The sequence below is a fragment of the Neopsephotus bourkii genome, unplaced genomic scaffold (assembly GCF_033783945.1).
Source record: "Neopsephotus bourkii isolate Nb327-2 ecotype Australia unplaced genomic scaffold, CSIRO-AGI_Nbou_v1 NB_1541, whole genome shotgun sequence".
In the NCBI taxonomy this organism is placed as follows: Eukaryota; Metazoa; Chordata; class Aves; order Psittaciformes; family Psittacidae; genus Neopsephotus; species Neopsephotus bourkii.
The window spans coordinates 479,574-504,305 of record NW_026902017.1 but is presented as its reverse complement, the minus strand read 5'-3'; the positions used below and the strand labels follow the sequence as shown (position 1 = coordinate 504,305).

The window sequence follows — 24,732 nt, the reverse complement described above, 5'->3', positions numbered from 1 at the left end:
TTGGGTTGGAAAGGACTTTAAAGCTCATCCAGTGCCAATCCCACTGCCACAGGCCGGGACACCTTCTACTAGACCAGGTTGCCCCAAGCCCCGTCCAGCCTGGCCTTAAACAATACCAGGTGTGGAGCCTTCATATTGTTCCAGAGTTTACTAAATCTCTCCTCTCTGCCCAGAGATCATATTTACAGTCACACAGTTCTTGCCTTTCAATACTTGTCTTTCTTTTGTAGGGGAGCACCTGACCCTGTCTGCTCAGTGGAGCCAGCTTCCTCCTGCCAAGCAGCTGCTTTACATATACTAATTTGCTTCTTTGAGCCTACCATGTACTAAGGTTTTATTTTATTAACATTGATTTCAGGTGGTGAAAACAAGAGATGCTGGACAACTGCAGCCAAGCTTAGTGTCTGTTATACAGAGACACCAGGAGACACACAGGTCAATGGCAGAGCCAACATTCCTGGTACTGGGCAGCTCCATGGGCCCTGATGTGGTACCCAGCAGGCAGGGAGCAGCAGTACTCTGGAGAGTTTCTCAGAATCACTTTCTCAGAGTGAAATTTTAAGTATGGAACTGCAAAGACCCTGGGAATACAGACTCCAGGCTCTTTCCCTTTGGAATATGAGAAGTTTGTAATCTTTCCCATCTGTCAGATTTTCATATTCACCATTACTGTGATGAACATTAGAATGTACCACAAGCACACACATAAACAAACAATATACACACTCCCCCCAAAAAACCCAAAATAAAAAAGTCAAATCTATCCACTCAACCATCTTAAAAGTACTAAAGAAGCCACAAGTTAAAAAATAAAAATGTATCAACACACTACTGTAAACTGATGGAGTTTTTCCTCTTTAAGCAACTACTGAAATGCATTTAGTGAAGAGTGTGAAAGTGGGAGAGATGAGAGACCACCACCCAGCGTGCCTACGTACAGACACACGCATGCACAGAACCCAGAAGCACAGAGAGAAACAGGATTAGAGATTTATTTCTGAAAAAATCAAAATACAGAAGTGAATTCACAAGAAGAAACAAAATCTGGTTCACCATGTTATCTTAACATTTTATAAAAATGTAAAGCATGTGTTAAGTCCAATGATGAGAAATCCTAACAAGCCATTTGCTTCTTCTCTCATCACTCTCTCTATTTGGTAAATAGAGAGACAAACAGAAGCAGGTAAAGTGTACAGACTGAAATCCTCACATAAAATCCTGCAAAACCCACTAAGATTTAGGGTGCGTCCAGTCCGCTTCTGCTTTTCTTTTCAAATACATTTTCAGTGCCATTCTATAAATGGAATTGTGCAATCTTTGAAGAATTTCACTTAAATAACAATACAGATGAGCTCATCGGTGCTGCGTCAATTGTTGTAGGGAAGTTCAGCTTTATCTTCTAAATAAAGACTACCAAGTCTAATCAGACCTTATCGCAAGGCTAGGACGCAAAAGGGAACAGCAGAGAAGAGAAAGGATTTATGTGAGAACCTAAGTAGAACACTTGACTGTGCATGGGGAGAGTTTTATTAGTCTGGTTTTACATATGGTGATAAAACTTTATTTAAAAAAAAAAAAAACAAAACAAAACAAAAAAAAACAGATACCAACCCATTTCCTGCTTTTGAGTTGCCTTTGCTGTCCGTGCTGAGCTGAGAAAGGACATAGTGAGGCGCTTTGGCGCTGTCGGCATCAAATATATCCATGTTGGACTCTTCACAATCTCGACGTTTGATCCCTGGCCTCTGCTTTGGATTGCGTTTGCGTGATTTACGTGGCACCTCAGTGTTATCATTGTAGGAACTTGTACTCATGTTACTGAAGTTGGAGGGTGAATCCTCCATCCACATACTGCAGCTCTGTTCTGACTCCAATCCACACCCCTCATCTTGGCAGGACATCCAACTGTTGTCCAGCAAGTCCTCAGGTGGTGGCGAGATGTACAGGACTGTGTGTCTCTTCGGCGTTGACTGCTGCTGCTGGACTGCGTTACTGGTTAACTGCTTTTCACTTACCCCTCTGGTACTTACCCCCACGGCTGAGGAGCAGCTCTCCACTTGCATAGCCTTGCTGTCGGTGACTGAGGTAGAGTAAATGGTAGGACTGGAAGAGGTGGTAAAGGAGCTGCAAGCACCGCCCATGGAGGAAGAGGAAGGAGCTGAAGAAGCATCTGCGGTGTATAATTCAGAAGTAAATACAAGATACATGGTTCTGTGTGTGCTGGCTATAGCAGTCCCATTGACACAAAGCGATTTATGAACAGATTTCTTTCCCCCAACAAATATTTGGAATTTGGTAAATTTTAGAATGTAAATGCTTAAAGCAATAAGAGCCTAACCAATGCATTACTTTGGAAATGTCCAAATGAGACTTAGTATGATCCACTGGAATCAACGCTTTTAAAGTTTAATGTTAATTCATAAAAATGGCTCTAAGCAAACACAGCTTTCATTGCCTCGGCTGGAGTAATTATTTGTGCAGAAGCCATTTCATCTAAAATAATGGAAGCCCCAATGCGAAATGTTTATAATCCACATTCAATGCCAATTAAACCATTTATTGTTGGAATTTTTTATTTTTGAAAGAGACGGGACTGTGCTTAGCCACAAAGTATTAAAATAAGTTTCTAACCTATGAAGCAGAGAACTACAGGTCATTTTTAATGCAGACACTCCCTGCTTCAGAGGCAAATCCTGGAATAAAAATATGAGAAAATAAATGAGAAAAAGAGCTGCTGATTATTCCATCATAAATGAGAAATAAAATATAAAATCAACTGAGTCGGTAGGCAAAATGGAACTGGTATCAGTCACTATGACAGCTGTTTCGAATATTCAAAACAGGGATGAAGTATCTGTACTGGGGACATGGTGATACAAGACAACGTGAAATTTCTGTAATTTGACTCTTTCAGACTCTGAGAGGTTTCTCTCAGACTTTATCAGCCAAGTCCCTTATGCAGACAGAGACAGCTCAGGACAGACCTCCAAAAAGTTCATATGAAGTAAAGTATTTTAAAGAACATGATTGTGACTCCTCCAGAGGTCACATAGATCAATCTGGTTTAGAAACATGGAAGAACAACTAAATGATTGAAACAAACTTCTGAATATTTCTGGACACCAACAGAATCATTTCCACTGAAGAATTTTAATGGACAGATCAGTTGAAAGCCTAGGCTGAAATACTTCAGAGGAAGCAGTACAGACAAACATTAAGCCTTGATTCCTCAGTGAAACACAGCTGATTTAAGGAAATAGATAACTGAATTTTATAGTCAGATATAAGCTTCCTGAGAGGGAGCTGCAATTCTTTGTATTTCTGCCCTGCTGACCACATCTTGCACAATAAACCAGAACCACAGAAATAATCTAATTTTGCAAACAAATTGTATATAATAGTATCTACATACTTATCCAGCATGTTTTTTCATGTAATCACTGGTGCCACAGAGCTAATACCTATTATCAAGAGGAACATGATGGCTTTCTTCTTGAGGATTTTTTTTAAATCCAAAATATTATATTAATCTCTCAAGACTAAAAGATTCAGAGACAGTTTAACTATCTTATCCAGTTTAAGCAATTTAAAAGTAACAGAATAAAGTATGTTCAGCCACCATGTATGTATTTAGTTAACAGTAAAATGCAGCAAGCCTTTCTATAAATCAGCCTATTTGTGATTACCAGGAGGATCAATGAGTGATGATAAAGATTTTTTAAAACAGTACCATTTCTTACAACTTTTCCATGCTAAGTGGATTTAAAAGTAAACCTATACTACTTCAGACTGTCAAATTCAGTGGTTATTACAGGTTATCCATAAACTATTCTGCTCTTATCTTCATAGGAAGTCCATTCCCCAAACCTCCCAGTGAAGCAGGAGCAGATGAATGATACCAGTTCCATTTTCCAGTTTGTTCTTTGGCAAATATAGTGGCTGAAACAGGGAGAATTCAGTCACTTTGAACTGCATTCCAATTTAAAGGTGAATTTATCCTTTCTATATCATGCATTAATGCAATGCTGTTTTTCAAAAACACAGAATTCGCAAGAACTATTAAATCTAGATATTAATTTCAGTGACAGTATTTAGGAGCTGATTTGCAGCCACTTTGAGTTGAGAAAGACCTTTGCTATTTGGGATGTTTACTTTGGTTTGTTAAATAGAATTAGTTTCCACTCATCGTTTATACACTCAAACAGAAAGAAACCACACTGCAGAAATAAGCAGCATACATACAGCACATATGCTGCATGCAAGTGTTGGCAAATGGTAACACATGGAACATGGCAGTAATGCTGCAGAACTGGATTACTGAATAGCAATATTTTCCTTCAAATCAATTCTTCTTTTAATGGATGAAACTGAGTATCATGCACAGTACAACACAGTGTATGCACCTCTCGTGTTTGCCTGTGCATGACAAAAGACTTGAACAAATCAGTAATTATGTACATCGACCCAGGCAGCAGGGCTCTTGAACTGGAAGACTCCTCCTCCAAGATTATCAAAAACTCCTCTTTTTGCAGCAAATATCGAGAATGTTTTAGAAAGGTCTTTTAAAAGACCTAAAAGAAAAAAGGGACATGGTTTGCACTGGACCGAGTATGTCGAACACTGACCATACCCTGCTGATCAAATGGTTCAATGCATATCCTGCCCAGAAAAGCAACAATTGTACTTTTCCCTCACTTTTCTAGGAAAAAATAAATAAATCACTGTTTCCTCCATTTCTTCTCCTCCATTTTTTTTTGCCTAGAAGTTAAAAGCATGTACGTGTATGAGTCTTTGTGTATGTTTTTCCTTTGTACCTTTAAAAAAGTAAAGAAATACTGTCCGTTATAAATTGGTTATTATACTCTCCTCCATCTACCAGACACTGCTGTGTAACAGAAAGATTACAGTATCAAAACAACATCAAGCTAAACAGTAATGGCAAGAAAACCTCTCTTTAGCCTTATATATTCTCAGACTAATGTCATTACCATCCATAAACATGCAAGTGTTTTAAAGGATGCACAGGCCAGTGTCTCCTCTATTATAGTAATTAAAAACATATAAGAAAGGAATACAGCCAATGAAATACACTAGCTATACTAAACCTATGTATTTGTTCTAAAATCTATTTTGGGAGATAAATTATTAACTGCCTTAGCAACATTTGAAGTTGCAAATACTGAGAAACATAGTAAAATATGTTTTCTCATGGAGTTTGCAGGCCTTTAGCCAACACATCCTCTTTCAAACTTTTTTTTTTTTTAACATCTAGTAAGTGAATGGGGTCAAAAAGAATTAATGAAGTTACTGGAAAGAATAAACCACTGGATATTTCATGGCTCCCATTTGGTTTTATCAGTTTATTCTAAAGCCAGTGACAACACACTGCCACACATGTATCTGACACTCAAAAGAGATCTCTTGGTTGAATATGCTGCACAAGGAAGGGGTAAAAAAACAAAATATATATATATTATGAAGTTTTCAGTAATTCAAACTTGACTAGTATTGTTTTAGAAGGGGAGAGCATTTTGCATTTCCTGGGTTTGAGAATGAAGCACAGACACCACTCAAATACAGACAGTGGCCATTCAATGCAGGGTGTACCTGGTCACTGGTCTGTCAAGTTGGAATGGAAACACACACGCCTTCCCCAGTTTCAGCATTTCTTTTATTTGATGTTATTTTCTTTAGACACATAATAACTGGAATTGTTACAGGTGGCTCTTTGAATTGCAGTTTAACAGAGCTTGCAATGACAAATATATAGGTTATATATATAGGTTAAGTGAGGATGTACATTTTGAAATATAAAACTGGATATATTTCAACAGAACCTCAAAATAAAAATGGCTTTTTAGCACTGAATAGAAGCCGAGTGCATGTTACAGCAAGAGTGCAGCCACACTATTAGAAATGAAACGTGCACGAGCATCACAAGGTGGGGGTTGGTTTTTTTTCCTTTTTTTTTTTTATTTAAAAATTGAGAGAGAAGACTACTTCCAAATTAGAGCAACCTTGATCACTGTTGGAACTAAACCTCCTGAATCTATTCATTGCCATCACTGTAACTTGTAAGGTACTTAAAATTAGTAATGCAGAATTTGTTGCCTGTCCTACAAGCCTTTTTTCTCTAGGAGAGGCAGAATGGTAACAAACAGTTCAGCATAAGGATGTCCTGGTTCTGTTTTGGACTTCATAATTTACACATCAATAATAAGCAATTCTGTAACATGTAAATCAAAGAGAGGAAATAACCAAGTAATAACAAACTAAGTGCTTAGTGCTGGAGTTCAGAATGCAAATAAAGATAACCAATTACTCTGCACAACTCCAAGGAAGACTAAAGCTTAAAAAATTCCAGTTGTTCATGTTACCAGTCATTGTACACCTGCCTCCCAGGAAATCAAAAGAGGTGCCTATTGCTCCCAATCATTTCCTTCATTTTCAGGCAGTGAAGAGAATTACATTCACAACCAGGAGACTGAGTAATTGAGGTTCCTTCTGAAAACAAAAAGCAGCCAAAAAGCAGGCAGTGGAAGAAGGGCTACAACATGCGTGTAGCACAAATACATGCTGCTAAAAATCACAGGCTAATACAATATCAAAGACTAAGGGAACACAGAGAAAAGAGCATCCCATTGAGCAAATCAGAGCAGTCTTTTTCTTTTCAGTAACATAAAGCATCGTACAAAGAAAACTTATTATCCCCTGAATTAGCAATTAAGGCAATGACAAGTATTTCTATATTGTATTAACTTGTGAAGTCAAAACAAGGCATTCAGCCTCTAAAAAAGGGTCTGAAAGGCAGGAGAAAGAAAAAAAATCACTACCTGGCATTGAGGGAATCTTCTATTTAGATAACACTTACATGGAGCCAATCCTGAAATCCTTGTTTGCTCTTTCCAAAGAGATCCTTTAATACAACAAGGATTACCAAGTCCTCCAAATGAAACAAATAGCTTCCTGATGACTTTTGTTTCTTAACTGCAGCTGGAGTGCAAAGCAAGTCATTTCCCAGCCTGGAAAGCTTAAGATTGTGAACATAAATAAGTGGAGATATTTTGGGGTTTATGAGCTTTTCAGCCACCTGTGCATGAACAGCCAGGACTAGCAAAAGCCATTAAAGAACTCTTCCTCAGAGCCTAACCTGCATGCCACGTGATCCCTATACTGGGTTGAGAAAACAATTGTCAAAAAATGAAAGTCACAGGGTGAGGTTTAGGTGATGTATATAGGCTTAATATATTAAGTATACACATTTATTACATTTGTTAATTTATCTAACATGTCATGTTCTTGAATAAGACTTTCCTATGTTAATCCGTTTATCTGAACACAGAAGGACAATTTCAGAACAAAACCAGAGGGTACTATGTGGAAAATATCCACCATCAGCTCTTGTGTTGCCAAAAGTTTGAAAGGTAAACATCAGAACTTACAAAGTGGCTGCAAACCTGCTTTCAACACCTCACATGCCAAACTTGGGTTTCTACTTTTCTTCTTCTCATATTACTGATGTAATGTCAAAAACTTTTCCAAAATGTTAAGTTTCAAATCAGTATCAATTCACTATTCAGAAATAAATAAATAAAAAAAGATTTTTAAAAAGAAAAAAAAAAGAAAGAAAGAAAAGAGACTTATGAAGAAGTCTGAAAACAAGACCGACCTATACCCTGGGTGAGATTGGATGGGTTAAATGTCTCTGGCACTATTTGTCTTCACTATTGACAGACACTGTCACACAACCCACCACTCGATGCCTGTCTCTGAATGGCGAAGCTAGAATGCAAGTTAAGTGTATTAATAGAGAAAAAAACTAGCATCCCAGCAAATAAAATAAAGCAATCCAATTCACCAGTTATTAAAAACACTTAGATTCAAGATAGGTAGGTTAATTTACTGTACATTAAGCCCAACAGTGTAAATTCCCCTTACATTCACATGCTGAACCAAGCAGTGTATTATACTTTGGGTAAATACATCAGTCAATCTGGTTTTGTTATAAATTACATCCATTCTTAAATTAACACTCTAGGAATTTAAATAGAGCTTTTGTTAGTGGCTCACACACACCAATTCCATGTATCTTAGATCCTTCCCCACTCAGTGCAATAACCAGCTGCTTCCAAGCAAGTCAGAACTCTAGGACCCTCAGCTGCTCTCTTGAAGCTCTACCTGTCATCTCCTCAGCTCCTGCCACCCTAAATGAAGGACTGTATGGTTGTGTCAAGATTGACGGACCTGACAAAGAACACCACAACTGAAGAAAGAGACTCTTTTGTTCTTGGGTTTTTCCTAAAAAATTAATGACTCCTCTTGGCCTTCACAAAGTCTTTCATGCAAGGAAGCGCCCCCACAACAGTACAATAAGGCTGCTCCCTTTTTGCCCTTCACTGGCTTCGGTTTTCATTATTCATTAAGGAACAGGCAATTCTCTTATTGCAAAGTAATTCTCAAGCCTTTTGATATAAGAATAGGAGCTACTTACTGCAAAAATTAGCTATTAACAAAATGTTTCTCAGAAGGATAAAATAACTTGTATTTGAGCAGTTCTGGAAAGCTGGGTTTATTGACTGTATGCGATTCAGGAAGACCTGAAATAAGCTTAATTTAGGAAAAAAGAGATGATCTAGAGTACATCTACATAACCTTTCAGAGGTTATTACAAGGAAGCTCTGCTCCATGCAGAAGAGAACATATGCACTGAAAGCACATAAAATCATTAAAATTGTTCACATCTATGCTAGCACTAGCGAGACAGAGCAGCCAGGCCCTGTACCAACATACAGCACCAGGAAGATGCCTTTTTAAAGAACTTTAGGATCTGGTTTAAATTAATTCTGTAAGAAAAAAAGCATCTGACACATGACTGAAGCAAGCAAGCTGCAGACAGAAATCCCTGGAAGATATCCTCCTAGGAAATTACAGGAAGGCATTTCCAACTGGGAGGGCGGTGGGAAGAGGAAGGGAAAAGCCTACAAAGAAATGGAAGTTTTTACAGACCAACTACAAAGAATAATGCTTTTTTCTTATTTGTTTACAGTATGTACTTATAACTCCAGGATAATAAAATTAGTAGCAGCACTGACATCCCCTTTGAAATCTCTGGTAATTATTTCTCTATCAACAGGAAAAACTGACTAATGACACCAGGAAGGATGATAAATTGACAAAATATTTTCAATAAAAATAAAGAAGCTCTACTGGCTATTCAGAAAAAAATAACACACACAAAAAAAAAACCAAAACAAAAAACCCTGCACACACAAAACAAACCATCCACATCTCCATTCTGAGGCTTTATTAGAAACTTCGGCTTGAGAATAATGAAAAAGCCTCATCTTGGCAGTGGAAAACATGACCCATACACCTTAGCACGCAGCCTCTACCCCACAGAGGATGCAAGTGTTTTTATCCATTTCTCTACAGTAGCAATTGAGAAGCAAAGCCTTACTTTCATTATTAAAATGACAAAAAATGCTTATGGCAAGTACTTCAATAACGACTCTAATCAAAAAAGCCAATTATGTCTGTTTGGGACAAGTCGTTGTCCCTTTAATTAAAAAGGAGCACAAAATTGACATGCCCACAAAAAGGTAAAGCTTCATTGTTTACCAAATGAATTCCCAGGACATAATCATAGACATTTGAGAGCCAGGAAAAAAAAAAAAAAAATCAATACATCACGGGTTATTTGTATCCAAATATGAAAAATGCAAAGAGAGATCAGTAAATACATTATAATAGCGTAAAATCTGTTCCCCTTTTGCTACAGCTCTGGAGAATTCAGTTTAAGAACTGGGAACTGTCAGGATGGAAGCAAAGCAGGTAATACTGTCCTAGGAAGCAGTGCAAAGAATATGAAAAAATATATTCCCCTCAGTGGCAAATGGAGAGCAGCTTAAAGCATCAACAGCAAACTGAAGCCGCTCATTCCAAGATCTGCTACAGGAAGAATGGATGGTAAGCAGAGAAGCAACTTTCTGCAACAGCTCTCTTCACTGGGGTTTCAGAAGGTTTGAGCATTCCTGTTACTGGAGATAAAAAGTGAAAATGCAAGACTTGTTTAAATTACATAGTCAAAAATGTTCCTGAATCATCCCCAAAGGACAAGAATAAGGTGTTGATCTACCAACAAAATAGACACCTTTGAGAAAAGGCTTAAATCAGCAGTGTGAATTTTGAGCACTTGAAGCACTTGTTCAATGTGTCTTGATCAACAAGAAAAAACTGCTTAACCTTTAAGAACCAACAGGAAGGATTCAAGCATCCCCCCTTGCAACTGGAGCTTAAAAATATTGTGTAGAAATCTCCAAGCACAGCTTACAATGACATTTCTCAGCATGACACCCTCATGCATTTCAAGAGTCTAGATGATGATTCATATTAAATGTGCTTATGGTACCGCACCAGGCAAAATCCTCCTTTTCCTGTCCCCTGAACAAAGACACTTGTGATTCCAATAACAGTTTCTAGCAGTAAAACAAGATCCTTCACTTCCCTTCTGCTTTCCAGAACAATACAGAATTAGAAGCTTGAGAGAGCAGCTCAGTTTGTGAACATCGCAACTCAAAATCCTAGAGTTCTTTTAAATGACACTTGCCAGTTCGATATTCAGAGAGTGGGTAATACCTTTTCTCTGGATTAATTAATATGAGATACACATTTATTAACAATTAAAATCCAATCAGCAACATAATACTCTTAAAACTGTTCTGTAAATCACAAAACAAATTTCCAAATGGAAGAACTAGAAGTCTGCCCATGCAAGGTAACACTGCTAAAAACAGCCCATCCTGCTCCTCAAAAAAAAAAAAAAAAGAGAAGTTAACTGCAGCAATATCTATTTCTCACCTATAATGTGAATTACGTGGAACAAAACCCCACAGCACAGTGACCAACAGAAAAGCCACAAGTAAGTTGAATTTCAGCCAAATACTACCTTACTCTGTGTTTTTGGGAAAGAGAACAAACTGTGTTAACTATGAGAGTAATAAAAGGCTCTCACCACTTTGGCTCATTCCCTGTAACATAATCCTCTCATTATTAACAGTAATCATATCTGCAACTGATTTCTACCTACAGTGTTGCTAGCAGCATTTCAAATCACCCCATCCTTTGAAAAACAAGAGTAAATGAGATCACCTGCAATGCTATGGAGACTGAACTGTCATTTCCCAAATAAAGTGATGGGTTAGAGCAAGAGCTGACACAAAAAAAAGGAAGAAAATAAAAGACAGACTTACACAAACCAAAGATTTCCAATTCCGGAACACTAAGTTGCCAAAGTCATCTTTCCTCCTCATTCTCTCATCTGTACAGTGTCAGATCCTCAGAAATGTGCCTACAAGTCTGCTATTAGGACTTGACATCAGCAAATTAATAGTCTATTTTGGTCTTTTAAAACAGACATGTAAAGTCTGTTTTCCTGTACAAGTATATAGACATGCACAAAGCCCAGGCTGATTTTCCTGTTAAGAAATCAGAGCCCAGCCCAGCCAAACTTCTCATTATTACACAAGGCAGGGTGCCAGGGCTTGAAAATGTGGTAGCAACTACTTAGAGACTGTAGCAATCCTGAAACTAAAGAAAATAGGAAAATGCAATACACCCTTTTATCTAGAAATATGGTACAGTTAAGGCAAGAATGGAGCCAAAACACTTGCATTCAGTTTCTTGAGAAAACAGAGATTTGGGTGCAGAACACACAGCTAACCTCAAAAGCACTCCTGGGATTCTCAAAGTCAGCTGAGAACACTGGAGAATGCTCCTGCTCCGAGGTATCCATGTGCTGTGGGTACCAACATCAGTTCAGAAGTGCTGAATTCAAGATGACTTACAGGAGGAATCCTAGCTGCCCACAACACTGCAGGAACTTTTGGGAGTGGGGACTAGGACTATAAAACAATCTAATCGGGTCCCCTTCTTGTACCCCAACCTACAACTTTTGTACACACCGATATTCCTTCCTCTATTCCTAACACTTTGTCTCCAGCTTTAAAGAGAAAGTCTGGCCTCAGACTTACCAGAAGGACCTGTCCACCCCTGGTTTATATTACATCTTACATATTATCTATCTCTCTTACCTTCCAACACCAGAGGGAGTTGTTCTTTTCAGCCTTCTGCTCTGTCCCTATAGTTTTGGAGCAGTCTATGGACCTGTTCTGGTAAACACTTGTCCAAGATCCATGTGTTTTCTTTAAGAATGTGATCGAGGAGTAGGGAAAAAAAACGAAAGTATGTAGTGGTCCTGGCAGATCTGGGATAGTGGTTGGACTTGATGATTTTAAAGGTCTCTTCCAACCTTCTAGGATTCTATGACAAGCACACATAAAAACAAAGACACCCCTAACATCTTACACTGAAACCATCTATCTGATAACATCCACTGGCTGAACCTTCCCCAACACCTACAGGGTTTGGCACCCACTCCCCGATAACCAGCCCTAGCTACTTCGGGCTGGGGCTTCCCTCTCCTTACGCATGTCCACAGCACAACTCACTACTGAGTGACCCTAGTCAAGAGTTACCCTCTCACAGAAGGCCAGGATTCATAGAATCATAGAATAACTATGGTTGGAAAGGACCTTAAGATCATCCAGTTCCAACCCCCTGCCATGGGCAGGGACACCTCACACTTAAACCATGCCACCCAAGGCTCTGTCCAACCTGGCCTTGAACACTGCCAGGGATGGAGCATTCACAACCTCCCTGGGCAACCCATTCCAGTGCCTCACCACCCTTACAGTAAAGAACTTCTTCCTTATATCCAAGCTAAACTTCCCCTGTTTAAGTTTGTACCCGTTACCCCTTGTCCTATCACTACAGTCCCTAATGAAGAGTCCATCCCCAGCATCCCTATAGGCCCCCTTCAGATACTGGAAGACTGCTATGAGGTCTCCCCGCAGCCTGCTCTTCTCCAGACTGAACAGCCCCAACTTTCTCAGCCTATCTTCATATGGGAGATGCTCCAGTCCCCTGATCATCCTCATGGCCTCCTCTGGACTTGTTCCAACAGTTCCATGACCTTTTTATGTTGAGGACATCAGAACTGCACACAATACTCCAGGTGAGGTCTCACGAGAGCAGAGCAGAGGGGCAGGATCACCTCCTTCGACCTGCTGGTCACTCTCCTTTTGATGCAGCCCAGGATATGGTTGGCTTTCTGGGCTGCAAGTGAACAGTGAAGCTGGCTCATTTTCAGTTTCTCATTGACCAACACCCCCAAGTCCTTCTCCACAGGGCTGCTCTGAATCTCTTCTCTGCCTGACCTGTAGCTGTGCCTGGGATTGCTCCGACCCAGGTGTAGGACCTTGCACTTGGCATGGTTAAACTTCATGATGTTGGCATCAGCCCACCTCACAAGCGTGTCAAGGTCCCTCTGGATGGCATTCCTTCCCTCCAGTGTGTCAACCGAACCACACAGCTTGGTGTCATCGGCAAACCTGCTGAGGGTGCACTGGTTTTGTACTCACTGTAGTGCACAGTGACATAAGCAATGAAAACAAAACTAGTCTTGGCTCTCTTTGGGGGGTCTTGTCTGGATGGCTAGTTTTCTTTGAACACAACTTTTAACAGCTCTAGTTGCTTGTGCTTAATAGTTCTCACTTATACAGCACCCAAGAACTTAATTGTTTCATCATGCCTATGGAAGGTCTCCAAAGCCATGGGTCAGCAAACAATTTAAACTGCACAAGCTGACAAGACATTGAGAGAAGCTACCTCCACCTTTTCTGACTCCTCTTTTCCAGATCACTCCTCATCCCACGCCATCAAAAGCAGTTGTGCTGACCCACAGTGGACCCACCAGTGACAACTCTAACCTGGAGCAGGTTCTTGACGCAGCACATACATGAAAAGCTCTTCTTTGGGCAGTGGTATCACCTTGAAGTCTCTGAAACTACACGACTCTCTGACATTGAAATGTGTTCTTAATTGAACAAGTGGGTCTCCTTTGTGAGTTAACAAAAAAAAAAAAAAAATCTCAACACTATTTAACTTTTTCATTCAATAAAATTGTGCTGCAGTTTAACCCAAACACAGCTAATGTGTTCTTAGTTTTTTTAAAAGGAACCGGACTGGCTGTTAGCAGACATGAAATACCTGGAGGTAACAGACATTTAGTTCCATTCAAGTTTTTAAGTCTTCTCTGTTAGATTCAGAATTAATTAGCAGTTCATGTCCATCTGTGGATTTAGAGTGTAACAGGGTTTGTGGGATTGTTCTCTTTTGTTTACTTGTTTTTACAATACATGTTTCTACAGGATTTGGCTGCTGCTGTGTCTTTGAATCAAACTGATCATTAAGCATCTTGATTTTAGAAATATATTGCTCAGATTATTTTTAATAAGTGATAGAAAAATATCAAATCCTTTCAATATAATAAATAAACCCATCAAATTCTTTCAATAACCGAAGTTCCACTGTGCACAGTTAAATCCACAGGTTCTCTCAGAAGAGGTGTAGCAAAACATGAATGGTGAGCAGTGCTGTAAAGTTTCTCTGACATGTCTACAATCACTTCAGTTTCTGATCACGATTCCTGTACCATGCAAATCTGGGGAACATTCTCACACAAACATTTAATGCATATGAACTCATATAGAGAAAAAAGAATATTGCAGCTATCTGAATCCTCACTTTAAATATACAAATTTTTCTCAAGAAACAATTTAAGGCCAATTAGGAAAGTGCCACATGACCGTGTAAGAAATACAGGGATCAAATTATGCAAAAACTTCCTTATACAATGAAGAAAAATGCATCTGTCCTGAGCACAATGATTTTTTCCCCATTGCACGTATATTTACTAGAACATAGAAGTTACTGACAAGAACTCCAGATACAAACCAGCACTAAATGCTAACCTAACTTTGTCCTTAAATCCTCACTTTTTTATGTTTAATGAAGATTAGTGACAGCATCTTTAGACTAAAGTGTGAAACATGACTGGGAGTAAGACAAAGATAGAAAGGTCATGCCTCATTTTATATGCTGTCAATTAGAAAAAGTAACTAATTTTAACCTAACAGTTTATAAAAGTGCCATCCTGACATATACTCTGTTCTCATGTATTTGAGAATTTTGTAATATGTGTGAATGGAGTTTAAATACCAAGCTTCCTCAGGCCTCTTAAAGGAAAACACAACCTTTTTTCCTCCTTTAGTCTGGCAAAAGCTTCATCACTCAAAATGTAATCTCCCATTCCATTTTTTATCCTAGCTAGAATTCGCTGGTTTAGTCGGTCGGCATTGTCCCTTAGTTCCAAGTAGGAATTTACTACCTCTGAAGTCAGAGAGCATCCTAGGAGTTAACAGGTCTGTGCTGTATAATAACAGCACAAGTAACTTATTTCTTATGAAAATAAATATCTACACACATGAAATACAGCAAATTAACAGAGAATACCTGATAATTTAAATCACCCAGCGTAATTTATACTAAGTTCTCCTAGAATGAACTCTGATACTTCTCCACATGCTCTTTTTCAGAATTAAAACTTTGCCAGCACTGTTCATGTTGGCCAGAACGTTACCAACCTTAAAGTAATTGAATAAATGAGAACACTTACCAGCAGCAACTACAGCTGGAGGCGGCGAACCTGCCTCGCCACCACTTGTTTGGCTCATGGATGCTACAGATGTTTCTCTGGAAGGTGGTAACTGCAGCTCCTTTGGGAGAAGGTCATAGACAGATTCTGTTGAACAAAAAGGATTTAATCAAAATGTTATTCATGTTCTGCACAGGAAAAGAAATAACATTTTTGCCTAAGATAGGAACAATAACCCAGCCTTTGAAAAGGTCACATTAAGCACTTGGAAATCTCAACATCATGGAATAAAGTTATGTCAGAAAACAAACCAACCACAAAAATGTTAAGATGCACATTCTCAAGACTGAAACAAAAGGACGCGATCTTGTTCAAACAAAGAAATAATTCATGAACTTCCACAGAAACAGCCCTCATTTAGAATGAAGGGGTTGACAGCATGTACATGAGAATCAAAGACAAACCCATTCTCAGAGCAAGCTGTGCAACTTCCAAAGAAAGAGAGTAATTCAGCACCATCATCCACAGAACACCCTATGCTCTTCCCATGTATTAAGTGCCAATTCTTGTTAGGTAAGATCCTTCACTTTCATTTATCTGCAACTTTTCTTTTTCATAGAATCACAGAATAGTTAGGGTTGGAAAGGACCTTAAGATCATCCAGTTCCAACTCCCCTGCCACGGGCAGGGACACCCCACACTAAACCATATCACCCAAGGCTTTGTCCAACCTGGCCTTGAACACTGCCAGGGATGGAGCATTCACAGCTTCCCTGGACAACCCATTCCAGTGCCTCACCACCCTTACAGTAAAGAATTTCCTCCTTATACCCAATCTAACTTCCCCTGTTTAAGTTCGAACCCGTTACCCCTTGCTCTATCACTACAGTCCCTAATGAAGAGTCCCTCCCCAGCACCCTTGTAGGCCCCCTTCAGATACTGGAAGGCTGCTCTGAGGTCTCCATGCAGCCTTCTCTTCTCCAGGCTGAACAGCCCCAAGTTTCTCAACCTGTCTTCATACGGGAGGTGCTCCAGTCCCCTGAGTCCCCTGAAGTTTTGCTTCAAAATCCCTGCAACCTCACACAGATGTTCCACAGAAAAGTGTCTCCATCAACAAAATGGCTCATCCCAGTCCATTTTATAGAGAAAGCCCCATGATACAGGTCTGGCAGATTCCAGACAGTAGTAGAACCTCTAAGACATTTTTTGTGATTTCTGTTGTGAAATTATCTCAGGATCAGAGTGATCCAAACAGCTGCACTCAGGCATGAGCACATAGCTATGTGTGCCTTTTCCACTGGATACATCAAAGATGCCCTGTTTCAAACCCCCAATCCAGGGATGTAAATAACCTTGAACATCGACTCATAGGATGGTCTGGGTTATAAGGGACCTTAAAGATCAAACAGTTCAAACCCCCTTGCTATGGGCAGGGACAGCTATAAATGAAGGGCTATAAACTGAATATAGCTATAAACAGCTATAGATGAAGAGCTATAAACTGGATCAGCTATTACACGCCACAAAACTTTACAAAATTCATTTCTATGTGTTTAGGTGCCTGAGAGACATATGGAAAAATCAGTGTGTACTTTTAATGGGGTTTCTTCCCTCCTATGAAGCAACAATTATACTCGGTCCTAAGAAAAATAAATTTGTGCAGCAGTTCTGTAAAAATTAGAATTCCAGAGATGTTCATCAAAGAGCTTCACCTGTATCAGACCCATAAAAAATTAAACATATTCTAGACGAATGCACAGGTTTATACACACCCAGCAAAATATAACTGTATTAAAACCACAACCCATACCAAATGCTGGCTATGCAGCAAACCAGAACAGTTACTGTACTGGGTAAGAGTGCAAACTCTCCCACTGGCAACTGGTGGAGCATAAAAAGAGCCCAAAAAAACATAATGCTGTTTGCAGGATACTACTTGTCTGTTACGCACATCACAAGCGGCTACCGGAATGGCTGTGAACCGGTTTAAAAGTGGTTGAGTAAAGGTATGGTCACAATGACGCTTCTCATTTTATACTACATTTACTTTTCTCAAAAAAGGTTGGTTCTTTTTTAGTGTCAATATACTGTATTTTACTAAGCAGCACTGGGTACTGTCTGTGTGTATGAGAACCTTCACAGTTTAAATACATTCTAAATTAGAGCTATATTAAAGGTGAATTTTAACTTCATACATTACAATTTTTACTTAAGTTGCATGCACACACAGACTTGAATCTGATTCAAAAAATAAAACCCAAACTAAACTGCATTTCAAACTGCTACTAGTCAAATAGCGTCTCTTTATGTCCACAGTGGAGGAAGAAAAGAGGCTCCAAAGGCACAATTTGTTAGTTTTAAGATGAGAATGGTGTGCAAAAAGTACAAGGAAAAAATCCCTTAACTAAATAATCAAAAAGAAGTTATACTGCTATTTGAACAAGAATGTCTGAGGAAGGTGAAGGAAGCATAGAATTTCTTTTCATTGTATTGAATATACTTCAGCCAATGAGCCACAAGTGCTGAATTCATGGGAGAGATGCAATAGGTGCAGCAGGAATAAGCACAACACTGAAAGATCAGCTGAGATCAACTGTTACCCAACTGTGCCGTAGTTAAAAAAAAACATGAAAATCTACCAGCCAAGTTCTGGAGGGACCATCCACTGAAGAAGAGGAGGGAGTCTGTGCACCATCTGGCTTGCAAAAAGGAACACAGTTGTTCTGATAACATTTAAGAGTCTATGCAGCTGTATCTGAAACTTTAAGGGCCAGAAATTTTAAGCCAAAAAGCCCAGTTACTACTTCAAACAGTCACTGTTAGGCAGTTTCAGCACTGTAAGGACTGTACAATTTATCAACAGGTGTCACTGTAAATTCAAATCTGGTTTAATAGATGGAATCACTAGAGTGGGGACCCTGCCTCTTCATCAGGGATCATAGTGATAAGACAATAGGTAATGGTTCAAACTTAGGGAAAGTTCAGGGTGTGTATAACAAAGAAGTTCTTTACTGTGAGGGTGGTGAGGCACTGGAATGGGTTGTCCAAGGAAGCAGTAAATGCTCCATCCCTGGCAGTGTTAAAGGCCAGGTTGGACAGAGCCTTGGAATACAAGGCCCAGTGTGAGGTGTCCCTGCCCATGGCAGCAGGTGTGCAACTAGATGAAGTTAAGGTCCTTTCCAACCCTAGATATTCTATGATTCCATTACCATACTTTTCTGACTGTTACTGGGGATTTTCAGTCTCAGTCCTTTTTCTTTCATAAGCTGTGCAGCCAGCCCTGATGCACAAAGCCCAGGGAAGTTATATGAAAGAATGAAACGTGTCTGCACCTTGCTCAAAACAAGCCAGTGTGACTCACACTCCCAAACCACTCACATTCGGCAGCCCCTGAAGCACAGCCAGTGCTGCATATTTGCACATGTTCATTATTTGACATGCTGGATTATGAGAAAGCTTCTGCAAACCACAAAATCCCAAGCAGTTTCAGAGAAAACTTTTATTTATTTCCACATTGAATGGCTCCTGTAAGCTTGGCCGCTAGCCTCAATACGTCAAAAAATACTGCAAATAAAATGTGGCATTTGGAAACCATAAGATGTGTGTGGTCCTCTTTTCTCCTGAACTGCAAGTTTTCTTCAAGATGAGTATCTTAATTCAAGAGACTAAAGAATGGAAGGTTCAGATTTTGTCCCAGTAATAAAAAGCACAAATACGAGATGAAGAAAAACACAGTCATGACAAGAGAGGGTGCTTCCCTACTTGACATCCCTGCATCTTGAACTATAACTGCTCCTGCAGCCAGCAGTTCATACAATAGCTCCAGACAGCAAACCCTTGTAAATTAGCAGCAGCCTTTATTCTGGGTGGCACTGGTGCTACAGGTTAGTAAAATCCAGGCTTGCTGAGCCAGATAGATGCTCAGTGCCACCCAAGGTATCTGTCACAACCTCCCATATGGAAAATTATGCCCAGTTAGCTCTGTTGACAAAGAGTGATCTTAGCTCAAGGTGCAGCCTGCAACAAATTATTCCTGCTAAGCCATCTAAGAAACTCACACGCCTCACTGTAGTGATAGGACAAGGGGAATGGCTTTAACCTGCCCCAGGGGAGACTGAGAAGAACTCTTAGGCAGAAGCTCTTCCCTGTGAGGGTGCTGAGGCGCTGGCACAGGGTGCCCAGAGAAGCTGTGGCTGCCCCATCCCTGGCAGTGTTCAAGGCCAGGCTGGACACAGGGGCTTGGAGCAAGCTGCTCCAGTGGAAGGGGTCCCTGCCCGTTGCAGGGGTTGGAGCTGGATGAGCTTGAAGGTCCCTTCCAACCCAGACCAGTCTGGGATTCTGTGAACACATGGTTGAAGTTTAAGGTCAAATCCAAACTTTAAGGAAAAATATAAAAAAAAAAAAAATAAAAAAAACCCACACAAACTCCTGACTTTTCATGAGAACAGATGTAGCTTCATAGTCTAAAACACATCTTTAGTGCACTGGATTATTACAAACTATCCCTTCAACACTTCTCTGAAGAGTCTGAAATTGTTCGGGTATCTTTAAGAAAGCTCACTGCAATAAACCTGCTTTGCACACATCAGACTTCAAATGAAACTTTTGTGTTTCCACCTAAACACAGGCCAATGTTTACATATGCTGCTCTATAAATAGCATTAAAGCAAAAACTGACAAATTCCAGAAAGACTAGAGCTCTTGCAAGGAAACTAATTCTTCCCCAGAGGATACAGTTTCCCTCCACACCGGATACTGTATTTAAATAGCTAAAGCTCCTATTGATCAGCTCACCTCCATCACAATGTTCTACATGAGTGTGCACACAAGAACATTAAGTGTATGAAATTATCTGCCACAATTTTATGGTTACGTGGAAAACACTCACACACACACACAAAAAAAAAAAAAAAAGTAAATGCAGCATTGTATTTGAAGGCAAACAGAAAAATTCAGCATCATTACATTTTTCTACTTAATTAACAAGAAAAAAACATATGTAGACAAAATCCTGGTTTTAGCAGGTGTGTTTTTAGCACTGTTGAAGCAGCAACTGGAATTTCATTCACTAACAGCAAAAGGTGTCTTGCAACTTATTGCTCATTTCAAATCCTCTTGACAAATACATTATTTGATCTGAAGATTCTGGGCTGTTTTTTCTAGTAGTAGCTCCCTTTATATCCAGCATCTCCTCTAAAAACATTTTTTTTCATCATACCGGAAGAAAGGAACATGTGTTTCAGGATATATAAAATATCTATATTATATATATATACTTTTCAGGATATATAAATTTAAACAAGATCAACACACAAACAATATAACAAGCTACTTATGACCAGCTGAGTCACATAAACTCATTTCCACATACAAACCTTCACCTGCATTCATGTAGTAAGTTAGTACACACCCTATTTATAATAAACTCCCAAATCTCATACCTTCCCTCAAAATAACAAAACTAACTAGATGAGCCCAGGCTTTGCAAATTCTACTATTGAAATCAAGGACATGCAGGGAGAGGCAGATTTACAGCAAGTGTCAAATTTCTTCAACTGCCCTTTATCCGATTATCCTATCCTTATAACCTCTTATCTGAGATCAGCTGCTTGTAACTTCGATCTTCCTGCCAGTTACACTGACAGTTCAGAAAGCTGCATTTCATGAGGCTATACTGAGCAGAACAATTAGGTCAACAACCAAAAATGCCAAATTTCAGTCAGAGGAAGATAAGTTTTTGTCAGTGTATTGCTTGAAACAAAGAGTTCAGAATTGAAATATTAATTCAGTAATATTATACCAGACTTGCTTGGTTTTTGCAGCACATCAAAAACAGTGCACCCAAGCCAAATAATCAGCATTCCAGCACACCTAGCTATCAATGGGAATGAAGCCAGCATACTGTCTCAGGTGAAAAGTATCCCCACCACTCTTCCCAAAGTGCTGCAAGAGCAGCAACAAAACCTGAAGATACACGAAAGGATATATAGCACTCCTAGAAGGTATGTTCACCTCATTTAAACTGCTGCACACAGCTGAAATCAGGTCATTTTAAATTGAAAGAACTGAACAAAAGCTACCTGTGAAAAGGCCGGATGCATCACCATCCGTCAGCACAAAAACATCTCCTTGGGTCAACACATATCTGGATCAGTCCCAACAGCTGGTGATAGGAGCTGTGTCTTTGAGGAGGAGAGAGAAGAAGACTCGGAAAGATGCAGGCAAAATAACCCACAGAAGGTAAGAAGAAGTGGGTGAAGCTGATCTGATCTCAGTGGGTTCAAACTTAAACAGGGAAGATTTAAGTTGGATATAAGGAAGGAGTTCTTCCCTGTGAGACTGGTGATGCCCTATCACAGGGTGCCCAGAGAAGCTGTGACTGCCTCATCCCTGGCAGTGTTCAAGGGCTTGAAGCAAGCTCTCTAGTGAAAGGTGTCCCTGCCCATGGCAGAGGGTTGGAACTGGATGAGCTTTAAGGTCCCTTCAAACCCAAACCAGTCTGGGATTCTGTGATTGCATGAATGCTGGTGGGTCACAATGGCAAGCTCACATTTGTAAGCGCTCCCTCTCTTCCTATTTGACTCTATTCACCTCACTGCACACAGACATTTGCCCCTTTTGTAGGAATGTTTTTAGATTCCTACACACAGACTAACCCAGCTAAGTGACAGGTATCTGACCTTACACCAAAATCTAAGTACTCCAGCTTTCCCCCATCACCACCAACAGAAAATGCTACACTGAAATTTTTAAACCATTCTCATCACCACAGTATCAAAGGACCTTTCAGAAACACACCATGCCTTGTGATCAGCAACATTAGATGCTTCCTTACAAATAAGAAACTGTGATTCCGTTTAAACTTTATTCTTAGGAACACAGCAGTTAAGCTTATGGGAGCAAAGGGACCACAACACAACTGCTTCCTGCCTAGGAGTCCTAAGACAACTCTAAGATTCTGTGAGAAGTCACCAACTTTGGACACATCCCAAAGAAAGTCCCACTCTTTCCAAAACATGCGTATTCCTATCATGGAGAGGGCTCTCCCTCGTAACGCAAAACAGGAATTCTCATTTTAGAATGATCTTTTATGGTCACAACAGAAATCACTTTCAAGTAGAAGGTCTCTTGTTAAATAACGTAAGTTTAACACTGAAACAGAAATAGAAGCTGTCACTTCAAGAGGACGGAAGGCAGAAGAGGAAAGAGAAGCAGTTTCCCCAAAACAGCTAACGAAAGTAGTTGCCAATAATCAGTTCAGCTGTAACACAGCAAACTAAGTACACATGGATCCAGTATTCTACCCCATGCAGCACCTGCAAGCCTTTTCTACAGCTACTTACCTTTAATGCATCTTGACTGACTTTTCCGTTGCAGCTACACAGGAATTTCAGCTGTACAGATTAAAAACTGCAATTTCTAGTAATCTAGTGCCTTGTTAAATTGCACTGTTAGGACTACTGCAAGGACTTGTCTGTCCTCAAACTTCCGTGAGGCTTTCTTAGCCTATCACAAATTTAACTGAGATCCTTCTGCATGGTTGACCAAAGAGCTTCTTCTCGTAACTCAGCACTCGGTGCACAGAAGATACATTAAACAGCACAGAATACCCATTTTCAATGTTCAAAAGCAACAGCAGGCTCATCCATGATGAATGCCGGCATCCTCATTTTGCCATGAGCGCCTTAAACGTTGGGGAATGGGCTTATATAGGCCAATAATTTCCCTGTGCATTGCTCTTTTGTACCAGGAGCAAGGCCAGGCCATCCTGAACTTCCACACACGGAAGCCAAGTTACAAATGTGATGCAGAACTTTGCCCTGACCTGCTAGCAAATGAGGTCACAACTAACGTAGGGGGAGACCGCTATCACCATCTGGAAAGGTCATCTTCTCCAGATTGCTACAGGTGCAGAGGATCCTGCTACAGAACCAAGAGAGCAATATGCAGTAGAACAGCCATTTCTGCTTTTCAGGCATGCAGTTCCCCCTATACCCTCCTGTTTCGGGGAGGTTCACGTAATCAATTTCAGTGGAATAGCCAGTTAAACTTGAAATAGTGGGGGAAAGTTAACAGGTTATTTTTGACAACACATAGGTAGTAATACAAAGAAAGGAACCCGGGAAAGAAGTATTGCTTCTGCCTTTGCATGAAGACATCCTTCCACTGCACATAATGCCCTCTAAATCAATTTCTGATCATGATGTGAAAAATCCAATTTTTTGCTGAAGTTTCCCTCTTAACAACAAAGATGTCAGACATCATTTAACTTTGCTACAGCTACAGCTCCCACCTCCATTCCAACTATCCTTGTTCTTCCGCAGGCCACCCGTCTGTCTGCCTATTCCACCATGGGGATCTTCTCCTGTGACTTCACCCCCTTTAACACTGGTGGATCCTTAAGCAGCACTCCTTTTATCCCTAGCCCTAGGCTAAATGGTAATGACCACCTTCCTACTCTAAAGGCAATTATGTGGGAGAGCACAATCAATAAATGGGTGACAATGAAAACCAGCCAAACTGTCTGCAACACAGGCAGAGACAGGGCATCTTCCACTTGGTGGTGGTGGCTTTTGCCTTTAAGGGTAGGCACATCCTGGAAATAGTTCACCACTTCCATGACCTCCTGGAGAACAGCAAAGTTAATCCTTGTCTTTTAATAAGCTCCCTGCACTGGACGTTGTGCATTTGATCCCCACTGATACCCATCTCAACATGTTTTAATACCCGTACAGATTTGGCTGCTTCTTCCAAGGCCATCTCCTCGCTGCAGCACATGACAGTCATACGAGAGATTAAGAAAAAACCTTGGTGTATTCTTCTAATCAGTTGGCAGCATCTAAGCAGAAATCTCTTCTAATGATGTACTCTAAGCTGATCAAAAAAACAACCAAGCAAGCAGGCAAAGAGAGCTGTTTATATGGAACAAAGATTAAAAATCAATTAGAAATACATGAACCTTCAAGTATCCTCTCCTACACAGGAGGTAAGTGAGGCAAGTGGAGAAACATGCTCAGCAAATTAAAAAAAACTCTATAAAAGAAAAAATAATGATGCTCATACTTCACCACATCCCCAGCTAAGCACATAGATCAGGTTCAGAGTACTCATACACACATGTATACAGATTCTATGATGCCAATTAGTCTATGTAAAGACAGAGTTTAGGGTTAAACCTG

At 39.9% G+C, this 24,732-nt stretch overlaps 1 protein-coding gene across 4 annotated transcripts in view; it reads right to left on the bottom strand.

Annotated features, from left to right (window-relative positions):
* Positions 1-24,732, bottom strand: part of NFAT5 (nuclear factor of activated T cells 5) — a 138,266-nt gene that overhangs the window by 25,075 nt on the left and 88,459 nt on the right. The window contains exons 1-4 of one of the 4 annotated variants that reach the window (XM_061370384.1): positions 15,575-15,700; positions 7,670-7,782; positions 2,632-2,693; positions 1,612-2,170 (exon numbers count right to left, since the gene is read on the bottom strand). In XM_061370384.1, the coding sequence (XP_061226368.1) occupies positions 1,612-2,141 (530 nt within the window). In that variant the 5' untranslated portion in view covers positions 2,142-2,170; positions 2,632-2,693; positions 7,670-7,782; positions 15,575-15,700. Of the gene's footprint in view, positions 1-1,611; positions 2,171-2,631; positions 2,694-7,669; positions 7,783-15,574; positions 15,701-24,732 lie in introns of those variants that run through there. The other 3 variants (XM_061370383.1, XM_061370382.1, XM_061370386.1) reach the window with 3 other exon arrangements.